Source organism: Dermacentor silvarum, chromosome 3, assembly GCF_013339745.2.
Source record: "Dermacentor silvarum isolate Dsil-2018 chromosome 3, BIME_Dsil_1.4, whole genome shotgun sequence".
NCBI lineage: Eukaryota > Metazoa > Arthropoda > Arachnida > Ixodida > Ixodidae > Dermacentor > Dermacentor silvarum.
In genome coordinates, this window is record NC_051156.1 from 162,486,545 (window position 1) to 162,503,016 (window position 16,472).

The 16,472-nt window shown below is 44.9% G+C and overlaps 1 protein-coding gene and 1 long non-coding RNA gene across 6 annotated transcripts in view; one reads left to right on the forward strand and one right to left on the reverse strand.

The window, feature by feature from the left end:
* Positions 1 to 16,472, forward strand: part of LOC125944041 (evasin P1126-like) — a 170,541-nt gene that overhangs the window by 9,740 nt on the left and 144,329 nt on the right. For 2 of the 5 annotated variants that reach the window (XM_049663783.1, XM_049663782.1), the window contains exon 2: positions 2,326 to 2,413. The exons of 2 other annotated variants lie outside the window; for them this stretch is intronic. In XM_049663783.1, coding sequence (XP_049519740.1) covers positions 2,326 to 2,413 — 88 coding nt within the window. Of the gene's footprint in view, positions 1 to 2,325; positions 2,414 to 5,981; positions 6,172 to 16,472 lie in introns of those variants that run through there. One more of the 5 variants, XM_049663781.1, reaches the window with a different exon arrangement.
* Positions 1,182 to 16,472, reverse strand: part of LOC125944046 (uncharacterized) — a 263,153-nt gene continuing 247,862 nt past the window's right edge. Inside the window, exons 2-3 of the long non-coding RNA XR_007466079.1 lie at positions 11,548 to 11,746; positions 1,182 to 1,310 (exon numbers count right to left, since the gene is read on the reverse strand). This is a non-coding gene — a long non-coding RNA (uncharacterized LOC125944046). The remainder of the gene's footprint in view (positions 1,311 to 11,547; positions 11,747 to 16,472) is intronic.

Genomic DNA, 16,472 nt, shown 5'->3' on the forward strand with positions numbered 1-16,472 from the left:
ATCGAACGCAAGTGACAACAGCCGACCGCGGGCATACCGTCAGTGACGTAGTTCTCTTCATCGCAGCCGAACGTGTGTTTAACCTCATTAAGAAACACAAAGACGTAACCAAAATTTGAGAAAGACTTTAATGTACCGTCGGGATTAACTCACTGATAGACACCGGGGCCGCACGTTACAACTTCGCTGGTTAACCATCTTTAAGGAGTGCTTGACAGATTGATAGGACATTAAGCAATATAATAACAAAAGCTTGCTGGCGCAAGCCCCCAACCTGTCAAAAAGGGGTCACTCATAACACCTATCCTTCCATCCATGCAAATGCGTAGTTCCGAGGCGAGATCAAAGGCCTTTGATACTTTTGGAAGATCCAGGTGCAAGACCGGAAACCGCTCAGCCTAGCGCTCAGCACGGTGCATATAGGCAAACAATATACAGGGTGTTTCATTTTAGTTGCACCAACTTTTTTTAAATTGCCCGTGGCAGATAGCGCAATTATACTCCTTGATCTAAACTACGTGATGAGGCGGTCATTACTTCCACGACAAATCAAGATGCCTAATTGAATAATTAACATAATTACGTGAACAAACGTTTTCATTAATAATTTTATGGCACATCTTTCAATCAACGATTTATAGCCACTGAGTTCGCAAGGCGTATCCACTTGGAACTAATTCTCAGGACTGATCCAGTTTGGAGATAATAATTTTCAAAGTGTACGACGAAATGCATAGGCGTTCCAGTTAACTGTTTGAGGAAAACGTTGTTTTATGCATCGAAGCACAAAGTGAACTGCAAAGCCCAGGCAGTCGTCGGACACTTTGGAAATTAATATCTCGAAACTGGTTTGATCCTGAGAATTCATTCCAAGTGGATGCGCCTTGTGAACTCAGCGGCTATAATTCTTAGATTTAAAGATGTACCGTGAAATAATTAATGAAAAAGTTAATTCTCGTAATTATGTTAATTATTCAATTAGTCCTTTTGATTTCTCGTGGAAACAATGACCGCCTCATCGAGTAGTTAAGATCCAGGATTAGAAATGTGCTATCTGCCAGAGGCAATTTTTAAAAATCTGGTGCAGCTAAAATGAAACACCCTGTAGAGTGTAAGCGTTCGCGAGTTCCTGCTGGGCAATTTCATGACGAAAGGAGTGATGGTGAGCGTCGACTAAACCGGTTTGGCCCTTGGTGGGGGTCAAGTTCGCAGCGAATGACCCAGCTGGCATGATCCAACAAACAGGTGGCGGTGTTGTCAGTACCGATTTGCCTGAGGAGAATACAACTGCAGTGGGAATACGGGCAAACCTGTAAACGAAGTAGTCTCGAAGAAGCATTGCACAGCACAACAAAGGCGTGGCCTATGTATGTCCGACACCTCACCAGCTCGGCATCAGCGCTGTGGGACAGCTGTAACACATATGATACGTAGCCGCCGTAAGCTTCTATGTACGTTTGCGTCCACTACACTAACTGATGGTTGACTGGTAATTTTCCTTCTAACGGGCTTCTGTAAAAATGCACGCAGTTTTTTTTTTATGTGAATCTCAGCGCACGATCATATCGTCGTGCTCGCGAAACCATACCTTTGCATTATGTGGCTTTGATATATATATCCAAATTTCCAATCAACACGGCAGGTTTCCAGCATTTGTTGGTCCTCACAATGACGTGGGTCATAACATAATCTATCTACCAGTCAGGGCTAAGCATTTGTGTTAGTGGAATCACAGAACGTTCCAAAAGTACTCAGGTGTGATAGCTCATTTGCTAAAGGGAAACGCGGTGGTGCAGCTTCCGTACGTTTTTATATTGCGGAGCAGCAAGCGAATCGACCACCGGTGCGGAGTACACTCGTAAGGTGTGCTTTCCCCGCACCTTCACCTAAGTGTGACGAAGACGATAGCAAGATGAGAGATACATTTACACGCAATATAAAGAAGTTAAGGTTAGGCAAGATTGTTAAGGCGAGCTAGCTTAAGGGATACCCCGCTGAATCATCCTTACAAAGTTATTGTCTCATTCGAACTGTCCAGCAACTTCGCCGTTTACTCGTTACACGCGTAACGATATCACAAATACTTGGGTAGAGAATTCGCTATAGCCTCCGAGAGGTGGTATACGCGTATGACTAAATGGCGACTCGGTGCCTAGACTTGAATACGGAGAAACATAGGAAGGTTCGCAACAAGTTTCACACACACACAAACACACAAAAAAAAAACGCTTTTTATGCTAGTATGTCAACTGCACTGTCAAATAGTGTCACTATAACATGCTATTAGTTTATATAACTGATGGAATATCTTCTGAAATCGTGCAGGTTTGTTGGATTCAGCACACCAGACACCCCGTCCAACACGAGCCCAACCAACGAGATGGTTATTCACGTCCACAGCTGTAATAAGACGGTAAGTCTGCTCAGTAAATACTGAAGTCACTGCTTCTACTGAAACTAAACAAACATCTTCACCTTAAAATTAACTTTAACTAATCTAAAGACGTAATACTACCCTATAGAAGTTCTCATGCTTCCAGTTCGGGTTGAAATTTTAAGAAAATTCTTTCTATCTAATTGCGCAGTTTCGTGTGGAGAAAGGCATTGCTTCCATGATAAATCGCACTTTCCGTGTGGCTACTTATAAATATTGAACAATCGGCAGGCTAATTATTTACTTCAGGACACATCTTGATATTCAAGTTTTAAGCCGAGCAGTAGAGAAGTGATGTATGTTCCGCCAAAATCTTCAGACAAGCGCCACTTTCGAAATATCGGTCTTCAAAATTCCCTACAGAATGCGTGCATTTTCTTGATAACGCGCAACTTTTACCATTTTGAAGCTATTAACTGGAATTCCGGTGTCTTTTGTAGCATATTTAGAATATTTCGACGGTGCATATTACGAAAGTGCGGCTAGTTTTACAATGTATGCTAAGCAAACATGACATCACTTCAGCTGGGCTTCAATGTCGTATTTGCAATACGTTGCGTAATGCAAATATGTTATTTAGTTAGCGAACGCTTTTAAATATTCAGTGGGACAAGGCAATCATTTTCTATGTAGGCAATTGGCGCCTCAAGTATAATGCACTCGGAAAAGTAGACCAACAGTAGCTGTCACAGAAAATAAAAAAAACGTTTGAGATACAACTCAGAATATATATATATGTATATATATATATATATATATATATATATGAACAAGAAGAAAGGGAACCGAGGGGCCCGATATTTATTCATCATATCATAAGAAGCCAACAAACAACGGCACCACGGCCAACAGAGGGGAAATTACTTGTATACTTACTAATTGAAATCAAGAAATGATAAATTAATGGAAATGAAAGCGGATGAAAAAACAACTGTCCGCAGGTGGGGCACGATTCCACGTCTTCGCATTACGCGTGTGGTGCTGTACCATTGAGCTACCGCGGAGCCGTTTTCCCATCCACTTTCTGGGGTATTTATGTCTTACAACTAGAATTAACCCTCGGAGTGTTAACCAGCGCCACCACTCACAAACCTCAATTTTCATTTTGATTAATGTATAATTTCTTTAATGCAATTAGTAGGTACATGTAATTTCCCCTATGTCAGGGTAAATATCCACAGCGAAGTAAACGCATCTATGAAGCGGTTTATTGACGTTTCAGCCGGGGTCCGACCTTAGTCGGAAACTGATTCTGCCGGCCGGACCCGGCCGAAACGTCAATAAACCGCTGCAGACGCGCGTCTACTTCACCGTGTGTATCGATCTATCGATCTACCTATGTAGCTGTCTATATATATATATATATATATATATATATATACATATCCAAATGAGGATTAAGCCACCTGTATGTTGTTAGCAGCTAGCAGGAACCAGCTGAGGCCTCCTGTACTTTTTGGGTTGTTCATAAATCATTGATCTGCAATGATGGGATGATTCTTTTAATTACTATATTTACAGGAGATCTGAAATTATTAGTTTCTAGAAGAAACTCGAAAAGTCTAGTTTCAATTCTGGCACGCGATGTTTTGCCTGGTTTATTTGTTCGCGTGTTGGAGAAATACCGCGAAATATGGAAAATATAATCTAACTGGCTACCCGTTTGCACGTCGCTGCAATTGTGCTTTCAAACACATCGTAAACGAACCGTACGCACTCTAATATTATTGCCTAACCCGCCGGTTGCATCACCTCAAGAGGACGTTTATTGGCTAAGGCCCGTAAATGCCACCTTGCGGTGATCCTCTCAGAACATACGACCTTTTGTAACAACGGTAAGCTGATTGACAAAGCCATCTTATGAAATTTTGTAGGGCATGATATGGATTTGCATGTCAGGCAAGGACGTGCGTAACATTTATGACAGGGATGGTCCATTACGCGGCAGATTTAGTTCGTTGGCAATATTTCTGAGAAGGGCACTGCTGCAGCGCTCAGCTCCAAGACGCGTCCGCTTTTTTTTAAGTTGTAAAATTCGTCAACAATCCAGGCGGCTACCTGGGCATCTATCTGGTTTGCTAAAACGCATCGCAGCCCCGAATGTAATTTTCGCGCAGGTTTACTTGACTATGTATGAGACATATATGCCTATTAAGAAGGTCGGAAAACGCCACATTTTATAGTGGCCACTGAGTACCGGGCAAATTACGTCGAAGCATCTGGCCTGCAATATCTCACCACTGGTCACCTAATCGCGGTCTACGAGTGTAAAGTAGTGCGCAGGCACACGTTCTATCCGCAGGCGACTGGCCTCACGGAAAGGCAAAACCCTATCCCTCACGCCCGCAGGCACTTTTCATGACAAAATTGACTAAAAGAAGTGTTGGTGTTTAAACTTGGCGTAACCACGACTTGATGATCAGGCACGTCATAGTGGCGAACTGCGGCTTAATTTTGGTCACCTGGGGTTCTCTAACGTGCTCCGAAAGCTAAGCATGCCAGGGTATTTTTATATTTCGCTTCTATTGAAATTAAGCCGCAGCCAGCGCGTTCCGATACGGAACATTATGCCTCGATAATCTGAATGGGACGAGGATTAATAAAGCGCTAATTTTCTTAATAACATTGCGCTCCAAACTTCCACTAGGAAGGCGCCGCACGAAATCCTGTATGGAGAGTTGCCACAGGGAAAAGCTGCCAGCTGTTCGATCAGCTCTGTTCCCGACCAGGGACCAACAACTATCTGATGGTCTATCAGAAAATAAATTCATAAGAGCGTCTCACGTACACATTAAACAAAGAGGAAGGAAGAAAGTAAAAGTAATGGAAGTTGGCTACGCTGAGCCCAATTGGCTACCTCGATCGCTCTGTGGGAGAGAAAAAGGGGACTGAAGAATAAAAAAAAAAAAGAAGGTGGAGAAGTTCAGAGTGTGTACGGACACACATGCAATGAAGCCTTTATTGATCAATTCATCACAAATGGTCATTAAGACTGGTGCACCTATGTAAGTGCAGAAGTGCTTTTGTCGCTTGAGAAATCGCAGACGCTTGTGTATATACGTTCCTTATATCCTCTTCTGTAAAGGGCCTTTGGTCCAAGTGCGGTAAAATACATTAGGATCGCCTACATCAACTTTTGATGATGAAATGTGGGAGCAGAGTGTTACCAGTTAATCAGCAAAGAAGCGTATCATTAAAATTTGTGGGCAGTGCGCCATCACAGACGGCTTAGGGAAAAACATCTGGCTCGTTACGATCTCCAATTCAATAGCCGGCTGCGATAGACGCAAAAAGTAAAGGTTCGCAGTGCATGTTTCACGTTTCAAGAACGGGGCTTGAACTAAGAGAAAACATATTTTTCATATCACATATTCAGCATGACCATGTGAAGGCAGATGAATAATTTGTGCAATAAAAAAAGACGAATGAATAAATCAGAGTACGTTGTAGAATAAATTAAAAATATACACGCGATATCTATTAGTAACTCATGTAGAAATGACTATAAATGCTAATGTCAACTTACCTTCTACTAATTTTTTTCCAGTGCAATCCGTCAATGAATGTGACCTGTTCAATGAAGGGCTGCATCTGCGTACTTGTGGACAACGCTACTGAAGGATATTGTTACAGCGTGGACTGGAACGCACCGGATTATTACAATTTGCCTTCAAACGAGAGTTTACAGGCGGCGGCGCCACGATACGACTAGAAAGATAAATAAAGAACTCGTTCTCATCCAATACAGTTCACAAAAGCCAAATAGTGGATTTCGCTTAGCTCCGGGAATTTTACAAAGACGTTCTACAGGAAAATATGTGCGGCACAGAGAGGTGTTATAATGGAGTTCGAGTGGTTCCCTGTGTGTCGTTTTATTGAACTAGGTCAAACATGAACTAGGTCAAACTCGTGCATTGCTCCTAATGAGGAGCTAATTCCATATGACGTTGCATAACACATCGTCACTGAAAACTGTAGAATGAAGCGCCAAGGAAACCTCAGCCGTAATCTCGTGGGGATGCGCTTGCCGCTTTTTAACCCTGATTGCCCACTCATGCGAAGACGCATGTGTGTTTTTAGTCAAATTCATCAGTCAAACTTGTCACTTATTTTGCATATCGGTTTATTTGCGTTTGCATACACTTGTATTTGTTATTCGCTGCATCGCCTCATGGTCCTCCCGCTGTCTAAGCGCGCGTCCACACCCACTGCTTTCGAGGGCCGCGTTATTTTTGTGATATGGAACACACGTCCCTACGCCAGCGACTGCATGCGCTCAGAATACAACCAAGGACGATTTATATCGGTCACGAATGTTAGCATTAAGGGCGGTCCAAAAACCAGTGGCCATACATGATGGAGAACGACGGAAACGTGGCTATATATAGGCGCGGGGTGGGCACGAACGAAACGAAAAAGCCTTCCATTAAAAAGTTATATTTTATTCACGATACATTCAAGGAAATTACTATTCACTTCAGGTAATTTCAGCGTCCTAAGCAAATGGTGATGTGTGGTTGTTTTGTTATTCAAGATTTATTGGTTCACCTCTACAGAGCCTACCGACTAACGCTGTTGCCATCACAAATCGCAGAGTCGTGCAAGCCTATGTACAAATGTAAAGAAATTACGAGGCTTTCGTCACACTTGGTTGTCGGGCCGCGCTATGAGGTAAGGATGCAAGAAAAGCAGTTGAACTCATGTTGAAAGACTCAAACTACACTGATAAAAACTACAAAAACCAAACTACAACCACACAGAACCTTACGGCACATGACGTGACACGCACAACACGCCAAACCAAAGTGCTCACGTTGGTTTTGACGGGAATTCAAGGCGCAGGCTCCTTTCCCAAGCGTATCACCCCTGAAGGAAGCCGAACGCCAGGCCGGGGTAACGCTTGTACCCTTTTGAACCAGTGGGTGCCCGGCGGCGATGGGAATCGAACCCACAGCCTCCCGCAGCCGAGGCGGGCGTTCTACCACTACAAGAAGAACTAAAGCTGGTATTAGTCCGAGAAACACAGAGTTCAGGACAGCTCACGGTACAGTGGGAAGAAGATGGCTGTTGCCAAACCCGCCACGACCGCTCAGCAGTCAGCCTGCATCCGAGCCGCATTGCACGTTGCAGGAAAGGTCAGCCTGCCCAGCGGACAGCTTGCGCGCGAACCGCAGTTCTCGGCGCGTATGCGGCCATTAGCAAGGACACAAACGGTGCTCCGCTGAACAGCTGACCGAGGAGACGCTTTGACCGCGATCCACAATACTCGCCGCAAGATGTTGCACAGCAGGCCGACCCACGCTCCAAGCTGCGGATCTCTAGCTGGCGAACGTAATGGCCAAGGGCAACGGCCGGGCTGCGGCAGCTCCATGGACGGCCGTGCACCCTGGAGCCTTGATCGCCTGCGCCGACACTTCGGCCTGCTGTCTTCCGTCTTCGGCTGACCAGCCGCATCTCTCACCACGAAGCATTTCGTCACGCGCTTGCCATACGTGGCCCAATCGTGGCACGACGTACCTGTTGATTTGGTGAGATCACTCACATACGTGGGCCCAATGGCAAAAGGTGATGATGATGATGATGACGATGACATCCTCAACACATGGCTTGTACCTCCTCCGGGGGATTGGCCTAGAATTCGGCACCTGAACTTTTAGATACGGTTTCTGAAACTACAGTTACTGTGCAGTTTATTAATCAGCACAGACAGATTATTTTCCTAAACTGCTCAATTTATAATATTATTGCCATGCATTAAAAACTGAAATGTGTCAGAGAATTGAAAAAGTAGGAATTTAAAATTTTTTTCGTCTTGTTGACTGAATGAAACTACAAACGGCATCAAATACGTCCCTGTGGCTAAAGCCAAATGCCGAGGCACCGAAAGTGAGTACTGTTTCTGATGCTAAATTTAGCCCTAATTCGGCAAGCGGAATTTCAAGAAGTCTTTTTCTTTGTAATTTATACCGACGACATATTAAAAAATAGTGTTCTACGGTTTCTATTTCTACACAGAATTGACACAGCGGTGATGTCGCCAGAACAGCCCTGTGTAAATATAGGTTCAATGTTGGGACACGGCCGCGCAATTTTGTGATTATTAGTTCTGATTGTCGTGATGGACACCAATGCATTTTCCACGGAAATTTTAGGTGCTGAAGTTCATTTCATGATGTTATTGTTTCAATGATATCTCTACGAATTGAAAGTTTTCGATATCTGATCGCGGTTATTTGTGCCACAACTGGAAGGACCGATATTATCGGTCCATTCAGGGATGCTCGCACTAATGAATCGGCCATTTGATTGAAATATAATCCGCAGTGCCCTGGTGGTGAAAGAAGCCGTGCACACTTTGTCATCGTTGGTGTCGTTTTCTTTCACTCATCACAACAACGTTTGTATCGTGCAGAATGCTGTAGCTCGCTTCAGCGCAATGGTTTTGGACATCAGATTTATTTATTTGCGTGATTCTTCAAAGCACGGCATGCAGCTCAGCCCCGATTTCATCTAGGCTAGTGCAAGGCTTTTGTGGGCAAACGAAGGTGCGACTGGAGACGCTCCGGTGTGGTGCATCTAGACGGGGCGGCATCCGAAGCGCTGTATACCACGTGATGACGAAAGCGGAGCGCTACGTGAAGAAATGCTGTGTGGTGCTTGTTCATTCTCCCTCACACAAGTTTAGTGGTTACTAAACTCAGCAAAACTCGTAGGGTAAAATGCTTTCTAAATTATAATACGATGCGACGTGGTCTTTTCTGATAAGTGTTGAAAACGGCTTACACAGTGTCGCAGGTAGTTATGAGTGCTTCAAGAGTCTTAATAGATTTCACGTAGATTGTTGTATATTGTCTTTGTCTTGACGATACTACATCGTTAGTCCATTTCGCGATAAGTATTTCGTTTTGTGTATGTTGGGTGCATAACTCTAGCGAATAAGAGTGAGGTGGCTAGTGAAACCTAAAATATCGCTTCAATAAACCAATTTACCCAAGAGGATGGAAAATTGGGCGAGATAGTACGGCAATTTATTTCTGGTTTCTAGAGCTCGTTTGCTTATAGTCTTCGTCTGTGTCGCCTGCTTCTAGTTTTCTAGTCTTCGTGCTATAAACTAAAGACCGATTTCAGCATTCGGGCCAAGGTACATAACATCACCATGTTGATACCTGTTCCAGGCGTGACCGTCATGCTTTTTTCTGTATTTTTGTATGAAATAAGTTGTCTCCCCTACAGACTGATTGTAACGGTTGCAACACGGCGCCACCTTATGGACATGTGGGCTTCTATGGAAGCTTCGCAGCCAGTTTCCATGTACATTAGGCCTAGTTTGTGCTTAATGTGCCGATGTACATACATGTATATAACAGCAAAGCTGTTGGTGCTAGAAGAAGCGCTCAAAATCCACAATTTTATGAAAACGAAACCTATGTCATCTTGGAAATTTTAGGCACACGTTGAAGTGGTTGAGGTAATTAAAGGTTAACTCAGCACTTTCCTGTTTCTGCGCAATTAAACAACCTTTCTGCTCCTAAGCCCCCTACTGTAATGCCATAGGGAGAAAGCAGGTATTGAAAGACAAAATGAATCAAAAATTAATTATCAAAGCCTTTGAAGGTAACCGAACAGGGCTTCTGGCACGACGAAGTAAAGACGACAGACACAGCGCTATCATTTCCGACCAGCATAGAGCCCTTATGTGGAACTGCACTTAGGCGATCAACAATGGCAGCTAGGTTATAGTTAGAGAAAATGGGGGGGAAATTGTATGGGGGACGGCTACCGAAAGTTTGAAGTATGTATAATAACTGCAAGCTTTGTAAACGACTACTGAGTACTCGATTTCTACCAATTTTTTATGCCTTACACGAAACGTGTTTATCCGGTCTCCTTTTAAAATATGCTAAACACGTTCATATTTTGTTGAAGTAGAAAGCGTGTAGAGAGTGACATACGATGAATGTTTAATCGGCGTAAGTCAATTAGTGGCTTTGCAGAGAGTGACTTATTCAAGCGAGACTGTGATGCTGCCGTTATCCGCAATATTTCCCCGAGTCATAACATAAATGTACAGCTGCACAAGAAACAAACTTCAATTTCGATGAAAATGGGGGCATGTAAGTGTAATGTGTCACGACTCGCGCACGTTGATGACCTATTTAGAGGTGCTGAAATTATTTAGTGATTCCTCGTTGTTCTTTTTTTCTACTTTCATGCGTTACACGCTGTTTGTAGTACGTTTTCACGGTGTGTTCGGTTATTAACTAAACCAGGCACCATGTTGATGTGTGGTGAAAGTGAGGGCCCCGTTATGGGTGATGTGTAGGCAGGATAATTTTGAATTTGCAATAAACTACTTATGTTAGTGTTGCGCACCGTTATGACTGAGTTCTGCGATAAGCAAAATGAGCGCAACACAAAGACAACGAACACCAGACGGGAAGACATTGACAAGTGCTACTATACAACTGTTTGATAGCTGAAAGGGTTTTACATATATATCGGCTTGTCACACATGCGCACAACAACAACAAAAAAAAAAAACCCGAAATATCGCAGGAATAACGGGTCTACGTATAAGGTGGTTGTGACCGAAGACAAAGTCTGAACTATCTAGGGCGATTGACGGTAAGCTTACACATACAACGATTTCTATTCTTTTTCAGAGGCAAAAAGGCTTCCAATGCAAGTCTTGCAAAAGCGTTTAAGCGCTACTACTCCTACCTCGAATGATTGTCTCCGATAAACGAGCCTCCCAACCACACGCAGTAATATGAGCCACCATATGTGCGCCCTTGTTTTCTTTCTTGCTTACGTTTTGCGCATGCGCCCTGGACACGCTGCTCTGGACACACTAGCGAGGCGTAGCGCGTCCAGAGGGAAGCCTGACAGAGGGTCTCGGCTGCAGTGCCCGGCTCATACGGTCCGGCGCAGTGACGGAGGGCACACTAAGTGCGGCCATTCCACGTGCCTCGTCAAGCTCTTTAGCAAACACTCTGCACTTGTACATATCACAACACTGTGTCCATCTCTTTGTTCAGTAATTAAATTTATCATAATCACTGTAATAATAATAACCATAACATATAAAACATTTCCCTTGATCAATTACGCACCATCATAAGAAATATTGCCAATTGTAGAAGGGTTTTAGCTGGGCTTGTTGGTGCACATTAGCCTTTGGGTGAACTATCAATATATGACTTAATATACGATTCATATGTTGATATTCTGCGCTCGTGTTTGTTTCCTTACATGTTCCGTCTTCGCACAGTTCACTAAAAAACTGTCAATTGCATTAACGTCACCTATCATCTGCAATGAATGGATTCACCGAAATTCATTTTTAAATTTTGGGGCAGCCTAGGGATTACTTGTAGGCGAATTTCAAAGGGTGTGGACTAATAAAGCGTTGGCAATAAATATACAGACGTAAGTAATCCGGAGCCTTGTGAGTGTGTCTTACAGACAACGCACAATGTACCTCGCCGCACTGCGAGAACTATAATAGCCACCTAGATCGCATATTTAGCAAAAAGAGTAGGAAGGCATTTAGCCAATGTTCTCGCAGCCTCATAAACTGAAGAGGAGCAAAACAAGTCTGCTACACCGGATTCGTCTTGGTGTTGCACTCACGAGGCGTTATACACATATCATCGGCTGCAGTGACACTGGTCCCAACTGCGATCACTGCCCAGTGCCAGAAACACTTGAGCACATATTTTGGTCATTGCCCCAGCGTACGCGCGAGAACGGCAGTGCCTCATTTCAACTATTCAGCGAGTAACTAAAAGACCAATGTTGGACGAGATTGTCTTAGGTCCTTGGCCTGACGCCAACAGCGCAGCTGTGGTCATCGAAGCGACGGTAGCCTTCCTTCAAGCCACTGGACTCCATGCACGACTATAGTATGACCTCAACGGGATGGACATGTACATACGCTCCTCCTAATTTTATCATCATCATTCATCGCTCTTTTTATCCCCTCCCCCCTTCCCCAGTGTAGAGTAGCAGGCCAGAGCAAACTAACGCTCAAGCCGACCTCTCTGCCTTTCTTCAAATAAACCTCACTCTCTCTCTCTCGCAAAGTAAAATGTGTGGGAATGAATTACTGCCTTTGTAAAAAGTTTCTTCACGAGTGAACAAAAACGGGCTCTACCGGCACGGTTGTAAATTATGTAGGTTAATTATGTGAATTATGTAGTTTAACTAATTACCAGAACTGTCCAAAAGAAACAACTGTCCAAAAGAAACCACTCTACCCGCACGACGGCCTTCGCCTAACTCGTCACACAGCCAGCGCAATCACGTTTTGGAAAAGCAAAAATGACGCTGAAACTCTACGTCGGACATGTAGGTGAACGGTTCCAGACGGTCATATTGACGCTTGCTGCCACTGGATGTGATTACACAGGCTGCTGCTGCCGCCATCATGTTCCCGAGTTCAACTCGAGGGGGGTTTTGCGATGTACGAGTTTGGCCCGAGTTCGCCTGTCAATCAAAACCATACGTCACGCCCCGCGCGAAGCATGTACGTAACTCTTGTGCGCGCGCCCGCCACGGTTGGGCTAAAGCCCCATATTTATAGACGATTTGCAGCAGCCGGTTTTGCAAACCGAAATCAGATGGCGCCACTGGAGCGCCGCGCGTGTTGGACATCTCTGGCCTTGGGCGCGCAAACGAAACTACCATTGCTCAGTCGCGAAAGCGTAGCCAGCGGCTGTTTAACAAGCGCAGTTTGTCAAACGTCGAACAATATTCTGCTCCATGTGGAGATTAAGAGGGAAAACGTAAGCTTGTGGTCGGATGCAAAAACTGTGATGGCGACATTAAGCTGTGGAAACACGTCGGTGTGTGAAATACACGCGCACAGCTGCATCAAGACTGGCCCGGCCCGAGGGCCGTTTTCCCATGCGCCGATTTCCTCAAGGAGAGAAAACAAGCTCACCCGACAATGCTGGATAGCGAAACCTACAGAGAAAGAACTTCAATTAAGGCACATCGGCAAGAGTAAGTGGCAGATCATAGTACCGAATAAGCGAACGCGCTCGGCTTGCGGAATAGTGTATAAACTTTTCACGTCTTTCGCTGCTGTACATTAAGGTCACCGTGCGGTGTTTTCGTGGCAGAACACAATCATTAGCGATATCGTATTGGAACAGTCACCTGCTATCAGTGATGTTTATCCTTAAGCGAAATTACACGCCACGTGCGTATATGCGCCGGGATCGGTGCCAATTAAGGCGTACTAGTTGTCGCGGTGAGAACTCCTGCAAAAAAGATTGGAAAAGTGCTATCTGAATCGCATTTTAAATCGTTAAGCTTGACGAATTCCTGCCTGCGCGTCTGATTTTACATATGTTGGTTTCGCTGCTGTTTCGGATGCACGGTGTGATCAGAACGTAGACCTGGCGTTTTTTGTGGCCACAGGTGCGCGAAAGCTAGCTGTGTTGACGCTGTAGCACAAAATTATTGTTTTAAACAACGCTAGAAGCGTTGGTTGCGTGTTTATCGTATCGTGTATCGTAAATGTCAAGAGAAACCATGAAAATAAAAGTAAATAATTTCAAACTTACCAGTTTGACATTATTTGATTAGCTGCGTATTAAAGTAGTGGTAACTACAAATCAGCTGTTTCCTTCTGCCTTGTGTCTTTAGGTTTCCCCCAAAGCGCATGCTGAATATATATATTATTTACTTTAATTTTCATAGCCTCTTTTGACATCGCGAAATTGTGGCATTATTTGACACTATGAAATTATGACGTTATTTGTGATTATGGAAAAGACATTGGCAGCACATTGCTATTGCCTTTTTTGTCACATTTGTGGCAGTTTGCAATAAGAACTGCATGCGTTACCCATGTGCGTGCTTTTTATTTATGTGGACTCCTTTATTCTTACGTTCAAATAAAAGCAAACCATTGTAAATACTACATGAATCACCCTTTTCTTTCAGGCATGTTCTATTCGCTTTGTTGATGGGCGTCCAACCAAGGACTATCCCTACCCAACACTGCAGCTTGGAACACAGCTTTATGCTGCAGATGCCATCCTTGGATTGACACAAAGCTTTCCCAACATTGCCACTGTCAAAAAGGTTGATGCCCTCTGCAAACCCACTGTAGTCCAGTGCAGGCTTCCCATCTTGGTCTATTGCCTTGACCATGTAGTCGTAGACAACTGAAATAGGGGAGAAACATTTGTATGTACTGCGGGAATGAAAAAAAAAAATGGCAATGAAAGAAAGCTGATTTTTATTCACTCCTCAAGACATCCGCAGATGTTTGAAATAACTAAAATAACACGATAGATACAGTCTGATATTAAACTGATCGTTTGGATTTATAAATTATAGTTCTGGAGTTTCAATAATTCATACATATTTGATTACTAAGCTGGTGTTGCTCTCCTATGAAGAGTTTGGAAAGTTCAAACTCTCAGAACTACGTGCATGGCGTCGACGCAGCACACAGATTTTCAAAATTATACGTGCATAAAAAATAAAACGGCCTTTTTATAGAGGGTTATTTCTTCGGATCTCTTTCTTTCTCGTTGTACCTCGTTTTCTGTCACACTGAGCTAGAAGCTGCTTACATCGGTCTCCGATCGAAATCGGACACTTCGATTACGATTTGCGGATCACGACCGACTGGATTCGGATCGAGGCTCAATTGCGATCGAACGTGCCCGTGTGACACGGGTTTTACTATGAAACAACACCCGTTCGGGGGCATTCAGTTAGTGGATCCAACAATCACAATCTGCCGCTCTGAAGTCAACTACGCGAAACTATTGCGTGCCCGCCGCACAGGTGAATTCTGCAGAGATCAGTGCACCAGTATCGAGGCAAACGCTTGCCTCAACGTATGTGGGAAGCTAAAATACCAGCGAGCGAGATGTCAACACACAAGCGGACACGGATTTTTCACTCGGCGCTCAAGCATACACATTCAAGGCCGTCAAGCAAAGCGCGAGAGGCTGGGCAACCACTTCAAACAGCTCAGATCGTAGCTTAAGTACACCACACTAACCACAAAAAGAAAAAGAACTAGCGAACTGACGTGAACGCCGCACAAGAAGCCTCCATGAGCTCGAATCGCTCGGCGCGAACGAGCGACGCGCATGCACGATGATCGAGCGCCAGAGCGCTCCGGCGCGAGCACATACAATGTTAAAATGACAAAAAATGGTTCAATTACATGATCGTTGAACCATGGGCCAGAGCTCTGTGTCGTCGATCCAGCCGCTGTCCATCGGTGGACCCGAAACAACGCCGCTTGCCGCACCGTCGCCCACCACTACAGCAGTACGGCTCCTTCGCTGGCCTTCAACCCAAGGCCAGTCATGCCGGCGCAATCACGTGATCAAACATGGCCGCGCCCGTGCGCCGCTGCTGAAAACCGTCTATAAACGTAGCGCCATTCTTAGATCTTGCCGCCACCGCGCTCACCCGGCGCTTCCTCCTCGCCCTCTCTTAGCCGCCTCCTGTCGCCCAGCCTCCTCCGCTCCCCCCATTGGCCAATCCGTGTCACGTGGAAGTTCGCGTCGCGCTTTTGTATATTTTTTCGTTTCCAGCGTGCTCCGACTGTCATTCTCGGGCCTGTGCGACGAAAGATGCTGTGCGCACAAACGGATCAACGGTTAGGGACAAGAACTTCGTTGTGATGGCATGCTGCTGCGCCTTAAGTTGCCGCAACCGACAAGGCGAGGGCAAAAGGCTTTTTTGTTTACCATCCGGCGTGCGCAAACGCTTGCTGCACACTTGATATTTGCGCCGTCTCGCATCGTCGCGTTGCTACTTCCAAAACGGCATTATTAAGACCAGTTACTGACTGACGAAACAAAATCGCGCCTCAAAAAACGTCTCCGCAGGGCGCGATCGAGTTTTCCTCGGATTTCCTCTGGTAGCGCGTTAGCTGTCGTCTGCCACGGCAGGCCCGACGCAGGCGGCGCCACTGTCGATATCGCGCCTCGATCGCGCTGGTCGCGCCGAGCGCGATAGTGGAACGGAGGAGGAGGGAAGTGGATGGCGCTACTTT